The sequence below is a fragment of the Girardinichthys multiradiatus genome, chromosome 13, assembly GCF_021462225.1.
Source record: "Girardinichthys multiradiatus isolate DD_20200921_A chromosome 13, DD_fGirMul_XY1, whole genome shotgun sequence".
Classification (NCBI taxonomy): domain Eukaryota; kingdom Metazoa; phylum Chordata; class Actinopteri; order Cyprinodontiformes; family Goodeidae; genus Girardinichthys; species Girardinichthys multiradiatus.
The window spans coordinates 32193045-32207801 of NC_061806.1; the positions used below are offsets into that span (position 1 = coordinate 32193045).

The window sequence follows — 14757 nt, forward strand, 5'->3', positions numbered from 1 at the left end:
CAGCAGTCAGGTCGGCAGTCTTACCCATGATTGGGGTTTTGAGTGATGAACCAGGCTGGGAGTTTTAAAGGCCCCAGGAAACTTTTGCAGGTGTTTAGAGTTAACTAGTTGATTCAGATGATTAGGTTCATAGCTCGTTTAGAGACCCTTTTAATGATATGCTAATTTTGTGAGACAGGAATTTTGGGTTTTCATGAGCTGTATGCCAAAATCATCCGTATTAAGACAATAAAAGACCTGAAATATTTCAGTTAGTGTGCAATGAATCTAAAATATATGAATGTTAAATTTTCATCATGACATTATGGAAAATAATGAACTTTATTACAACATGCTAATATTTTGAGAAGGACCTGTATATGTAAATATGTTAGAAAAGCACACAGGCTGATTTAGGGTGCACACATTTTTTCATATCACTATATGTCTTTATATATGTGCTTATTATTTTGGCAACTATTTCTTGTTCTCATCTTATTTTGACCATTGAAGGTTCAGAACTGACTAAACAAACAAGTTCTTTATTACATTTTTTATTTAGGTCCCAAAAAAAACCATCATAATAACATTATATCAATAATATTAATAAAGAAATTGAAAAAAGAACGCAAAAAAAAACTAAAAACTTCTGTCCACAGCCTCATAGATTTGGGACAGGGAGGAGATCTGATCCTCCAGAAAAACTCTGTAAAGTCCGCTTTTGGGGTGAAAAGTGTACAGGACGTGGCTTCAAGCTCGGGACGCGACGACCGTCGTTCTGCTGTGCACCAATGAGGAATGTTGATGTGAGGCAGGGGGGTGGTTCTTGAGGTTAGAGACATTTTCAGTCTACTGCTGTGGCATCTGCTGCAAAATACATGACAAAACAGACAAATGTACATGTGCATCAAACTACATCTGTTTGGCAGTCGCTTTTAAGCTATTTTAGGTTGTGAAGCAAACAACCAATGTATATAAAAATGTATAAGACTGTGTCCCATTACCTGCTGCGTCTGTGCCTGTGTTTCTGGTCCTCGGCTCGCTAGGCGGCTTAGGATGTTCCTCTCAGACATCTGGAGTCGGACGGCAACCGGTGGTATCCGGGCGATGGTTGCTGGGAGGCGGGTCACATCCGCCTTCATGTCACTCAGCAGCTCTTCCAACTGCTTTAGCACTAAAAGAGAGACAACAATGAGGATTTGTGATTTTTCCATTAAGCAACTTCTGTTTCACATTTTACCACAATTTCACGATCGCATCTTATTTCGGGGAAGTAATTTCATCAGCCAAAGCAACTTTCATTTATAAAATCAGCAGATCTCCCACAAAAAATACAAACATTGATGCCACTTAGTCATTACTTTCTGCATTTTTGGCGCCATGTTTTCTACCTTTGTGCAGGACAGCGTTGGCTGGTTTGTTCCCGGACATGGACTCCTTGCTGAGGTGCTGATGGGACTCGGCCAGACACTCCACCTCGCTGAAGCGGGTGTTGAGGGCCATGGAAGGGTGGGAGGGGTCCTCTGACATGTTGAGGTAGGCGGCGCGACGCAGCTGCTCCTCGATCACCAGCGCCTGCTCCAACAACTGGAGAGGACGAAAAGTTGCATCTTTAAAAATATTTACTGTCTCAGTTGTTTTCTGACCAACCATTATAAAACAGAGAACCTCCACATTTTAAATCCAAATTACACACTTTTACACCTTAACCATCCTTTATAGACTATTCTAAAGTATAAATACAACACATCACTGTGGATTTGTAGCAGATCTCTCTACAGAGGTCAGGCTTAAGATCTAGAACTGGATGGAAGTAAGAAAGAAAGGATGGATAAATGTATGGATAGATGGAAAGGATGGTTGCATAGATAATGTACACATTGCTAGAAGGATGGAAGAGTGGTTAAATCAAAGATGGAAATGTAAAACAAAATGGATAAAACAAAATAGAGAGATGCAAAGTTGGGTGGAGGAAAGATGGATGGAATCAACGAGGGATATTGTAGAAATGAAAGTACGGATTGAAAAACAGACAGATGGTCAAACAGATGGATGGAAGGACCAGATACACAGACAGACTGATGGATAATATACAAACGTATGGATGAAATGATGGATTATGTTTACCTGGATTGAATAACAGAAAAATATTTGAATGGAAAAACTGAGGGAAAGATAATTTACAGATGAACAAGCGAAAAGATGGACCGATGGAATGATCAAAAAATGTACGAACAGATGGAACAATGGATAATGTATGGGTAGATGGGTGGACAGACAGACAGAAGGATGGATGGAGGGACAGAATCATACAGGTAGATGGAATCATAAATGACTGATCAAAATTAATCTATAACCCAGCATTTTCTGAGTTACATCCGTAAAAAAATTGTCTACCTTGAACCTTCGGGCCAGGAACTTGTTCTTTATTTCCAAGAAGTTGCCCCTATTCATCTCCCCTTTGAACGGCTCGTTCAGGATGGCAAACCTCACGTCGTTCTGGATGTCCTGCCAGCGAGCGTAGCCGTGTCTGAAGTACGGAACGGTCAGGGGGAACAACAAACATAACACGGAATCTGAACATCCTCAGGTAAAATTACATAAACGACTCAGGAATCACTCAGGTGGGAAAAAGATACTGTATGATGCCGGCCAGCAGCCAATAGTCGTGACGACGGTGCCAGATCTCATTGGTTTTCTTGGTAACCGTGGCGGCGCGCTCCTCATTCTGCCATAAAGAGTGGAGCTCTGAAGATAAAGGTGTTGTTAGTGATTTGAAACGGACTCCTAAAAATAAATGATGTTCCTGTCTGGGATTGCACCTGTGAATCCGCCGTCTGCGATGTTGAACATGAATCGGGTTTTGGCCTTCTTCTTCTCCTCGCTCACTCCGCTTGCAGTGGAAGCGGCTGTGGAAGCCACGCCCTCTTTACCGCTGTCTCCGTTCTGAAGTTTGGTCGCCTCCTCTGGTTTCGGAGCTTCTTTCTCCTCCTTCACATCTTTGAAACGCCGAGGAGGAGGAGTCATTACCAGACCCGAGAGCACAGTTGACATCTGATGTGGGAAATATTTCAATCGTACCTTTCTTTTCATCTGTAGGAGGAGTGGTGTCCATCTTTTCCATCTTCTCTTCCTTCTTTTCTTCTCCTGTAAAACAAAATGATATCAACTAAGAACAGACTTTATAAAGATTGCAGCAGAACTAGCACAAGACTTTAGATTTTAGAAATAGCACAAAATCAGAGGACAGCTAATTTCTTTTTCCAAGTTTCTCATAAAATAACTACAAGATATTGCAAGATATTTCTTATAATTCTAAATACTAAATTGAAGCCATATTATTATTTTAAGCCAAAGTCTATTAACATAAAACCAAAACAATAAAATACGTTGTCAGCATTAATGCTAATAAGACATCAACCTTAATTTTAAAAATAAAAAAAACTGAAAAATCGTACCTTTGACTTCCGGCTCCTCAGGTTTGACTTCTGATGCCTCCATCTTTGCATCTGCAGATGGTTTGTTTTCCTCTCCTTCCTCTGAACTCTTCTTCTCGCCCTCTCCCTCCTTCTCATCTTCCTTTTCCTTTGAGCTCTCCGCTTCTCCGTTGCTCGGTTTGTTCGTCTCCATCGGCTCCTCGCCGTTTTTCTTCTCCTGCTCCCCCGACGAACTCTTCTCCTCGTCGTCTGGGATGGCAATCACCTGTGTGCAGCACGGATGAATGAAATTCATATCTTTTCATATTTTTCTCCAACTTAAAACCTACCTATCACAGTATAATAGTCTTTACCTCATTGCTGGCTTTAACTGGCTCTTTGCCATTTTTCTCTGCCTCGCCCTCTTTTCTTGCCTCTTTCTCTCCCACCTTTGATGCCTCGTCATTTTTCGTCGAATCATCAGCTAGAAACGGAAACAGTACATATCACTTCTTTTCCTCGGTACCCTTAAACAATAGATTTTCACCTTAGAGACAAAGCTGCCCACATTGTAAAGAAATATGTGAACACCCCTGTACCTGGGGCAGGAGTGTTGGGTTGTGTGTCAGCAGGTGTGCCGGTGGACGGCGTTTTCCCTGGAGAGTCCGGTTGAGCTGCGACCCTCTTGTTCTCCTCCAGGTCAGCCATCCAGGGCATCGACCACTGTCCGTTCACATGCTCAAATTCCTGGACCTGGAAGGTAAAGAGATGACATCTGGTCAGTGTGATCTGTGACAGATAGAGCAGACCTGGTAGGGAAAAAGAATAAATTCATCTTTTATTGCAACATCATAATTCCAAGCTAAGAACTTTGTACCCCGATTCAATTATTCAGTTGTGGGAAAAATCCCACATTAAGAAATAATGAAAACAGGCAGAGTTGCTAAATGCTGCTGGAATTTTAACTGGAACCATGTGCTTTGTTTGCGATTGAATTTTTCAGCAAACGCTGAAGGTGGGACTGGTATAAAATAATACACGTGTAAAAGAAACACATGTCTGCTGTTAAGTACAGTAGACAATGTGTGACACTTTCTCTTCCTGAGGCGATGGGAGAAAATACCCAGGAAACGGAAAATAATTCATCACTGGATCTTTCAGCACAGAAACTTCCCTCCATCCAGGACTTATACAGGTCTAGGGTCAAGAAAAGAGCTGCTAAAATCTCTGCAGACCCCACACACCCTGCACATAAACTGTTTAGTTTTACCTTTAGGCCGCCGCTACAGAGCACTGTTCACTAAAACCAGCCGCCACAGAGACAGTTTCTTCCCCCAGGCTGTTTCTCTGATGAACATTTAATAGAGTACAAAACAACAGCATACAGATGTTGCAAATGCGCCTTTTTTATTAGATATATGTATATTGTACATTGTAAATATGTATATTCTGTAATGCAAAAACAGAACAAAAGAGCAAAGTGTACCGGAGGCAAATTCCTTGTTTGTATGTATGAACTTGGCAATAAAGCTGATTCTGATTCTGAGAAACGGTTCAACAGACATAAAATCCACCTTCTGCCACGGCTAAGTGCCCTAACCTAAATCCTATTGAAGAGCTGCTGGGTGAGACAACCTAAGAAAGGAACTTGGTCGTCTTCTCTCTTGCATGACATGAACTTGCATTGTAAAAACATTTGTAAAGAGGTTGAGGTCACTAAAACTTAAGGAAAACTGACACAATCATATGGTAGTCTCTCCATTTCACTCACAATAGCTAATGGTGTCCCTCAGGGGTCATCTTAGGACCACAGCTTTTCATTTTCTATATCACTAGTGTTGAGAGAAACGTGACTGCTGCAGATTTTCATTTTTATGCTGATGTCATCTATAGTTCAGCATCAAGACCAGACCTGGCTCTCCTCCAGCTACAATTGGCTTAATATTGTATAATCGAATCTTTGGGGCTAAAACTAGTTTTAAACTCAGAAAACAAACATTATGTTGTTTACAAAATAAAAAAATAAAAATCTAACTCCCATAATTAGCCATCAGTCACTACTTTACAAGGTTTACAGACTGAACGTGTCTTCACAAAAAACTAATTTCTGGGCTTTCTACTTAAGGAAACTTTCTCAAAACTCAAACAGAATAGTGGGTAAAAAAAAACAAAAAACAAAGAGGCTTGCTGCTGCTACATTTATCACTGTACTAGAATATGGTGGGGTTTTATATACACCGTTCTTCTCAGAGGTTGCATGCTTTGGATATTATTTATCATGGAGTGTGGTGATTGGTCACAAATTTCATATACTGTTGTATGCTCAGCTGGGTGGTTTAGTGTGTCCATTCGCAGACTGAGGAGCTGGTATTATTTAATCTACAGGGGTTGGACAATGAAACTGAAACACCTGGTTTTAGTCCACAATAATTTATTAGTATGGTGTAGGGCCTCCTTTTGCGGCCAATACAGCATCAATTCGTCTTGGGAATGACATATACAAGTCCTGCACAGTGGTCAGAGGGATTTTAAGCCATTTTTCTTGTAGGATAGTGGCCAAGTCACTACATGATACTGGTGGAGGAAAACGTTTCCTGACTCTCTCCTCCAAAACACCCCAAAGTGGCTCAATAATATTTAGATCTGGTGACTGTGCAGGCCATGGGAGATGTTCAACTTCACTTTCATGTTCATCAAACCAATCTTTCACCAGTCTTGCTGTGTGTATTGGTGCATTGTCATCCTGATACACGGCACCGCCTTCAGGATACAATGTTTGAACCATTGGATGCACATGGTCCTCAAAAATGGTTCGGTAGTCCTTGGCAGTGACGCGCCCATCTAGCACAAGTATTGGGCCAAGGGAATGCCATGATATGGCAGCCCAAACCATCACTGATCCACCCCCATGCTTCACTCTGGGCATGCAACAGTCTGGGTGGTACGCTTCTTTGGGGCTTCTCCACACCGTTACTCTCTCGGATGTGGGGAAAACAGTAAAGGTGGACTCATCAGAGAACAATACATGTTTCACATTGTCCACAGCCCAACATTTGCACTCCTTACACCATTGAAACCGACGTTTGGCTTTGGCATGAGTGACCAAAGGTTTGGCTATAGCAGCCCGGCCGTGTATATTGACCCTGTGGAGCTCCCGACGGACAGTTCTGGTGGAAACAGGAGAGTTGAGGTGCACATTTAATTCTGCCGTGATTTGGGCAGCCGTGGTTTTATGTTTTTTGGATACAATCCGGGTTAGCACCCGAACATCCCTTTCAGACAGCTTCCTCTTGCGTCCACAGTTAATCTTGTTGGATGTGGTTCTTCCTTCTTGGTGGTATGCTGACATTACCCTGGATACCGTGGCTCTTGATACATCACAAAGACTTGCTGTCTTGGTCACAGATGCGCCAGCAAGACGTGTACCAACAATTAGTCCTCTTTTGAACTCTTGTATGTCACCCATAATGTGTGCATTTCAATATTTTGAGCAAAACTGTGCTCTTACCCTGCTAATGGATCCTTCACACTTTGCTCTTACTGGTGCAATGTGCAATCTATGAAGACTGGCTACCAGGCTGGTCTAATTTAGCCATGAAACCTCCCACACTAAAATGACAGGTGTTTCAGTTTCATTGTCCAACCCCTGTATATGGCTATTTTGAGCCAGCTGCCTTCCTGTTTTCAGATCTGCACTCACTGATAAAGATCAGAAGGTTACAATTTGGTCCCAAACGTTTCGCCTGCTCTCTTTTTTTCCCCTTACAGAGTTCAGAACAAAACTGCGCCTCACACCTGGACATCCTCCATCTTCTCTGTAACGTAGACTCAGAGACATCTGCCCGTAGATGCTTTGCCTAATATTATTAGCTTAAAAACATAATTATGTAAATGTATATGGATTTGGTTTCAATTTGTCGTGCCCTAGCTTGTACGGCTGTTTGGACTGTGTTATATAAGAGGACATTAAGGATTAATGATGTTTCCTGGTTAAAAATAAATAAGTAAATGCAACTGCTGCCTGTAAGGATTAGTCCATTAACAAATCAAATATCTATGATTTGTCACCTTTATTTAGTTTTTAATGAGTTAAAACAGTAAAAAAAAAAAAAAAAAAGGAAATCTACCTTTTTGCGTATAAGTGACATGACCCCAATGCGTGTGAGGACATGTTGCCGGGACAACCCTTCTCTGGGGACGCCATCTGCGAAAGTCTCGGCCCCGTCTGCTCCGGGTTCGCACAAGTGGCGCATAAACAGAGAGACATAGGCCCTGAGGAGAGAGACATGATACGATATCGGTGAAAAAAAGCTCGTTTCCGTTTGTCTTTTTAGAACAAAAATAAAACATCCCAAAAATCCATCCCTAAGTTACTTACTTGAATTCTTTCTCAGATTTCCCTCGCAGGTCTCGGACCAGCCACTGGGTGGTGAAGGCGTCTTGGGGAGGCATCCCGTAACGCATCACTGCGTTCAGGAAGGCCTTCCTCTGCCGAGAATTGAAACCCAACACCTGGAAAACAGCAGGAGGCTCAAACTTCGCTTTACAAACAGAAGAGCTCTCGTTGGATTCCTTCCGACTACTAGTCGCCGTGATGCTTTTTGAAATGTTTGTAGGATTCATACAGAACACATTGCACTGGCTCAGTGTGACAGGGATATTATATGTTCATAAACAAAAGAAGAGCACCTTACCTCAATGTTGCCTCCAACCCTGGCCAGCAGGGGGGGCAATGGTTTGTCTTTGTCATTCCTCAAGCTCTTCCTGTTAGGCCTGCGAGAGTTTGCTGCTGAGAAGAAACAAATTCCACTAATTGCTCGACAAAATTTCAGCTAAATAATACATTTTATTTTAATTTCATGTAGTTGATCTTGTTAAGAGATAAGAAATGTAGCTGAAAGAACCAATATTACAACATATGTTTGGATTAGGACATATGTGTCATAATCCAACAGATAACAAAATACATTTTGGATTCTTACCCTCTGATCTCTCGTCGAAGTCTTCATCACCCTCCTCAGATGCCACAGAGTAATCTGACTGTCCATCGGACTGGTCGTCCTGCCAATCAGCTGTGAGGTGGCAACAAAAGGAACTTATTCTCAAGCAATAAAATGGCGTCTGAAGTGTGACTGCAGCTCAGTCTAATCGAAGAGTCTAAATTTAGGTATTTACGCTTATTCCTGTTTTGTAAAGTTCATATTACAGGAAATGTTTGCATGTGTCTGTATGTGTTGGGGCAGAGATGTGAATGAGATGAGAAAACTTCTTTAGACTTTATTCTTTCAGGGATAAAAATCGCACAGAGGAAGTTAAGAGAGATCAGAAAGGTGAAATTTATGTTTAATATAGCCACTGCTCAAAAAAATAAATAAAAGTCTCTACCTCTGTCTTCCTGTGATCCGTCGTTGTAGTTGACCTGCTTGCGGATACGTTTGCCTTTACCGAGGTTGCGAGCCAGATCCTCCTGCTGCTGCTCATAATGGTGCCGTAGCAGCTTCTCCCAGTAGTCTGGGTCAACACTCTCCTCCTGCTTGATGATTTCTCGCTGCACCTCTTCTTCCTGAGGGTCAGAAGAAGATAGGAATGAGAAAAGCAGGTGGATCTGAAGGGGTTTCCATGCCCACTCCAGTTGGCCACAGGCTCACCTCTTCCTCCTCGTCTTTGACCACATACTGAGCCACTTTGAAGGAGCTCAGGTATTCATTCATGCTTTGCAGCTCCGTGTCATCGGTTGCATCCTGATTCCTGTCAAGCAGTCGCTCGATGGCTTTGTCATCGTAATGAATGATGCTGCTGTCTTCCTCTTTGTTCTCACCTGGGCACAAATATCCCAACATTGCTCTAATCAGGATTCCTAAACCCTTTCCAAGTCACAACTCGGTACTTTTTAAGGGTCCAGATTTCTCAGACAGTTTAAAGTTTGGGTTTTAAATATGCATGGATTGATGGATGGGTCTGTGCTTTGATGGATGGGTGATGGACAGCTGACAGTTTTATTCACACATTCACATCAATCATGTAGACAAAGGTCTGGGAATAAATTCTGGAATTACATTTTCTATAAGCCATTTTATTTTTTCCAGACCTGGAAAAAAAAAAAAGAAATCCCATACTCTCCCAGACTTTTTAAAACCACCTGTCTAATCTAGCTATATTTACACAAACAAAGCCATCTTTACCTTCTCCGTCATCCTTGAAGAGCTGCTCTGTTCCAAACTTGAGAATGTCATCCAGCTCCTGTTTGGACATAGAGCCCGTCTTGGATCCAAGACCGGGTCGCACCACCAGGTGAGTCAACATCATCTTCTTCTTGGCCACCTAAAACAAGAGATCCAAAGATGAAGATATGATGCGTGTCTTTCACAGTGTTACAGGTGTAAAGGAAGTTATGTTACCTGAGGGCTAAGTGTTCATTTTACATACGGCAATAAAAAAAGAAATAAAAATATGCCAATTACCTGAGTAATCCTTTCCTCCACAGAGGCCTTAGTGACAAATCTATAGATCATCACTTTTCTGTTCTGACCGATACGATGAGCTCTGCTGAAGGCCTGAATGCAAAGAGGCAAACATGAATAACCTGACATGAACCATGTATTTAGTAAGAGAAGGAGTAACGACGCTTTACCTGGATGTCATTGTGAGGATTCCAGTCCGAGTCGTAAATAATGACCGTGTCGGCGGTGGCCAGATTGATTCCCAGACCTCCGGCCCGTGTGGACAACAGGAAGGCAAACTGTTGAGCACCAGGAGCTGAGGAACAAAGGAGGATATAGTAAATATTTAGAATCTGGCTGTAGAAGAGATGCAACAATAAGAGTTTTTTAGGTAAATTTACAGTCCCTGTGTTTATTAAGCTTCTGATGCAGATTTGAATTTCTTTTAAGAACTATAACATAAAATATATAAATACATTTTTCTAGTCTCTGTTATGAGTGACCTCAAATCATTTCTATTAAAGAGCCAAGGCATGACGCATGTGTGAGAGCAGTCACTGTAGATCGCTTTAATCATTCCTCTTCAGCCTTCTTGTTATCTGCTGAAAGTCTTGCTCTCTGTCGCAGCCTGAATGAGCCGCAAAAATCTTTCAATGTGTCATAAGAGAAACAGCTTTGAAAAGCTACTCATGTCTCTGTGCTTCCTCTGACTTCATTCTAAGCACTGTACCAGTAATGAACTAATGAGAATGTTTTTTCCTACTGACAAAGAAAAAAAAACACATTGATTTTCCAACCAGAAGCTCACCTATCAGCACCCATCAACCTAAGAAATTATCCAATTCTGGCCAGCAGCCGACTTCTAAGGCCATTTCCAGTAGATAACGAAAAAATCTCACCATTAAAACGATCTATGGCTTCCTGTCTCATCCCGCCTGTGATTCCTCCGTCAATCCGCTCATATTTGTACCCTTCGTTTTCCAAGAAGTCCTCCAACAGGTCCAACATCTTGGTCATCTGCAGAAGAACAAACAGCAAATTGTTGAGTAAAAAAAATAACTGACAATTAAAACAAACTTAACCTGTTATACCACATTTATTCAAGTTGCTGACCTGAGAGAAAACAAGAACTCTGTGTCCTCCCTCCTTCAGCTTCCTCATCATCTTCTGCAGCAGCATAAGTTTTCCAGATGACTTCGTGAGAGCGCTCCCATCATACATCCCGTTAGGCATCTTTGGAGCTTCCTGTTTGGTGTGACAAATTAAACAAGATTTTTAAAACAAGAAATAAATGGCTAAGCAATTAAAAACAACCATAAATTCTCAACTAAAGCTCATTTGAAGGATTTATTTCCTTTCGTGCTCTCCCAAATAAAAGAGTGCTGTGGCAAATACTAGGGATTTTTGTTTTATAAGAAAGACCATGGTTTCTCCTGGGTCTTTGCTCCATACCATAGCTGCGGCAGGAAAGAGGTAGGGGTGGTTGCAGCATTTTTTGAGGTCCATGACGACATTCAGCAAAGAAACCTGGTTTCCTCCACCTTTTGTGTTGAGGGCCTCAAAGTTTTTCGTCAAGATGAATTTGTAGTATTTTCTGCAAGAGGGCAACATGAAACATTAGATGTCACCTGTATTAGGATTGTAGCCCTACTGGACTAAATCATTCTGACAAGTAGATTCAGACTAACTTCTGTATGGGACTGAGCTCCACTCTGACGATGAGCTCAGTCTTGGAGGGCATGTGCTTGAAGACATCAGCCTTCAACCTCCTGAGCATGTGCGGACCCAGCATGTCGTGAAGCTTCTTGATCTGATCTTCCTTAGCGATGTCGGCAAACTCTTCCAGAAACACATCCAAGTTGCTGAAGATGAAAACAAACATGGATGAAGTTCAGATTTTTACTACATAAAGAAAACACTGAAGACACACATCTATATCGAGTTCGAGTCAGATCTCGATGATGTGTCTGAAAAATGTCAGGTTCTTGTTACACGCTGGTTTGTTTTCTTTTCTTAAATAAGAGATTTGGAGCCCTCCTGCAGATAATGTCAGTGTTGCTGAGTTGCGTTTAAACTATTTAAACTACCGGAATTCATGAGGGACAAATCTACTAGGACATAAACGCAGAGATGGTACATTTCTTAGTAACCCTACTCAGCTTTCACAGTAAAGTTGCATGCTTTGCAAGAGTTTTTAGCCCATTAAGTACAAACGCCACTTAATTGGTGGCAGACATTTTTACAGTGGTCAGGCTCTGGGTATGGAACATGAAACATGAGGACGATACAGCTTTTAGATCCTTTTTTTTTTTTTTGGAAGAAAGTATTTATTTTTACCTTCCCATTCAAATGAAATCCCAACAATGTCAATACACTGACGTTTGTGATTGCAATGTGATAAAATGGGGGAAAAGTTCAAGTTGTGTAAATACTTTCCCATGGGACATGTGATCCACCTTGTTTGCCTACAACTTCAACAAACTTCAGGAATCAGCTTCTTAAATTAAAACGAGGCTCGACTTACTTGAATCTCTCAGGCGTGAGGAAGTTCAGGAGGTGGAAAAGCTCCTCCAGGTTGTTCTGCAGAGGAGTTCCAGTCAGCAGCAGCTTGTGTTGCAGTGAATAGTTGTTCAACACCCGGAAAAACTGCAGCAGAGGACACAAGGGAGACATGTTTACAACAGTTTTAAAGTGAAGAACAAACAGCTGCATGTCTGAACTCAGAAATATGTACAACAGTTTGACTAAAGTGGTTTACAAATAGACGAGTGCAGACAATGAATGACAAAGTAAACAAGGAAATGTAAAATTGTACTTTGATGCAACAAGTTCCAAATAAAATTGGCATTTTCTGGTCATAAATCGATAATATAGTTAGCATACCTTGGACTGATTGTTTTTCAGCCTGTGGGCCTCATCTACCACCAGGCAAGCCCAGTCTATGGAGCCCAGAACTGCCATGTCGATGGTGATTAACTCGTAGGATGTCAGCAGGACATGGAACTTGATGGATGAATCTTTCTGTTGGAGGAAAAGGAAGAACCTTCGGCTTCAACTCAACCTTTTCAAGCATTTCCATCCTTATCTTCATCCCCGACGTTTCCGTCTCACCTTCAGCCTCGATGCCCTCTTCCCGCCTCGGATGGCATTGTCCTCGAAGGAGAACTCGTTCTCCCTGATGACGGCTCTGCTGTCTTTGTCTCCGACGTACGTCACCACGTACATGTCAGGTGCCCACATCTCAAACTCTCTCTCCCAGTTTATGATGGTGGAGAGAGGAGCGCCCACCAGGAATGGCCCCTTGGAGTGACCCTGGAAGTGGAGATGGGAGTTAGTGTAACAAGAAACAGTAGAGGGCAAATTTATGTCTGTAAAACAGAATAATTATAGTGAAATCCATCTGCATTGCCTTCTACAGACTAATTACGTTATGCCTAATTTGAGTATTCTTATGGTAAAAATGAAATGTATCCTCTTTCTATTCCAACTTTTCAAACATACATTATAAAAACAACAATAATTCCATGTGTCGAAAAACACTAAGCATACTAGCAAAGATCTTAGAGGACCAATTCTCCCCGTCCTTCAATCCTGGGAGGATTATAATGACATTGCCAAACAGTCTGAAGTCTATCATTCTACAGTGACATTATTCACAAGTGAAAACATTTAGGAGAATCTCCTCGCAGTGAAAGTCAAAGCAAATTTACTCAAAAGGTCAGACTGTGCTATACTCCAGAGAAATAACTCAAAACAGTGCAGCTCCATCTCGGACTCCGCAGGCATTCGTTAGTTTGTTCAACGTAGCAGTTCATAGCTTCTTATGGAAGAACTACTTGGTGTACAAAGTCTTGTGCATCAATGCCCTTTACACAGATGAGACCAAAGTAGAAATGTTTGGCCATAATGTACTACAAATACCCAAACAAAGTATTTCAGCACCTTTAATACCATCAAGTGTAGTGGAGGAGAATCATTTATATGGGATTGTTTTACAACCAGCACATATTTGGTAGTAGTCCCTCATGCTCACACACAGACAAACGAATACTGAAAACTCCAAAAAGTGTTTTACAAAAGAAAGATAACGAAGCTCTCAACTAACCAACATATATATTTCTATAACAATTACAACAAAAGATAATAGTTGAGTTTCTTAGTACAAATTTTGATGCACAATTAAACCTTTTTTCTGAATTTAAAATTTCATTCAAAAAGGAAATAAGTTTATTAAAAAACAAACTTCTTAACTTTTACATTCTGTCTTTATGACCTTGTTGTAATTGTTATTTGTGCGTTTTTGCTCCTAGTTGATAAATAGTGTTTGATTGAATTAGCTTAATGGAATAAAATACTTAGAATTAATTATGTTTTTCTATCCAGCCACATTTCACAGTAAAGTCAGCAGAGATATCTGACTGGAAAAAGCGAAAAGGATACCAGCTCTTGACACCACTTGTGAGCTCTCCTTAGACACTCTGGGTCAGTAATTACATGACCTGTTTTACATGTTACTGATGCACTCAGTCCAAGTGGTAAATCTGCATGCATTTGAATACTTGGATAGATATATATATATATATATATATATATAACTGTTATTTGCATAATTACAAACAGAAATGTGTGGGTTCAGAGTTTTGCATTTAAGACACAAAGTGGGTCAAAGAAACCTCTGAGCTATAAGGTCTGCCGTGACCCAATTCAACCCTTCATTGGCTGTGATCAACGACTCTCAGACAAAGTCTACATCCTCCCCTCAACACGGAAAAACCTGCTCATCCAATTTTTAAAAGCATCACATTCAGTTACAGGATACCTTGTGAATTCTCTGAGAAGTGCAATCTGACCTCCCAACTTTAGGTGGCAGCAGCCACACACATGAAAATCATCCGTTTACCGTTCCAGATCCAAGTGAATGT

The 14757-nt window shown here is 41.2% G+C and overlaps 1 protein-coding gene across 3 annotated transcripts in view; it reads right to left on the bottom strand.

Moving 5' to 3' along the window:
• Positions 1-517: 517 nt before the first annotated feature.
• Positions 518-14757, bottom strand: part of chd4a (chromodomain helicase DNA binding protein 4a) — a 29852-nt gene continuing 15612 nt past the window's right edge. The window contains exons 16-41 of one of the 3 annotated variants that reach the window (XM_047384308.1): positions 12947-13147; positions 12719-12856; positions 12360-12481; positions 11524-11697; positions 11288-11429; positions 10949-11080; positions 10735-10852; positions 10027-10151; positions 9857-9949; positions 9578-9716; positions 9044-9213; positions 8781-8958; positions 8378-8467; positions 8090-8184; positions 7774-7907; positions 7523-7667; positions 3995-4148; positions 3770-3879; positions 3438-3681; positions 3061-3126; positions 2802-2978; positions 2619-2727; positions 2377-2509; positions 1371-1566; positions 984-1153; positions 518-843 (exon numbers count right to left, since the gene is read on the bottom strand). In XM_047384308.1, the coding sequence (XP_047240264.1) occupies positions 829-843; positions 984-1153; positions 1371-1566; positions 2377-2509; positions 2619-2727; positions 2802-2978; positions 3061-3126; positions 3438-3681; positions 3770-3879; positions 3995-4148; positions 7523-7667; positions 7774-7907; positions 8090-8184; positions 8378-8467; positions 8781-8958; positions 9044-9213; positions 9578-9716; positions 9857-9949; positions 10027-10151; positions 10735-10852; positions 10949-11080; positions 11288-11429; positions 11524-11697; positions 12360-12481; positions 12719-12856; positions 12947-13147 (3570 nt within the window). In that variant the 3' untranslated portion in view covers positions 518-828. Of the gene's footprint in view, positions 847-983; positions 1154-1370; positions 1567-2376; positions 2510-2618; positions 2728-2801; positions 2979-3060; positions 3127-3437; positions 3682-3769; positions 3880-3994; positions 4149-7522; positions 7668-7773; positions 7908-8089; positions 8185-8377; positions 8468-8780; positions 8959-9043; positions 9214-9577; positions 9717-9856; positions 9950-10026; positions 10152-10734; positions 10853-10948; positions 11081-11287; positions 11430-11523; positions 11698-12359; positions 12482-12718; positions 12857-12946; positions 13148-14757 lie in introns of all 3 variants that reach the window. The other 2 variants (XM_047384307.1, XM_047384306.1) reach the window with 2 other exon arrangements.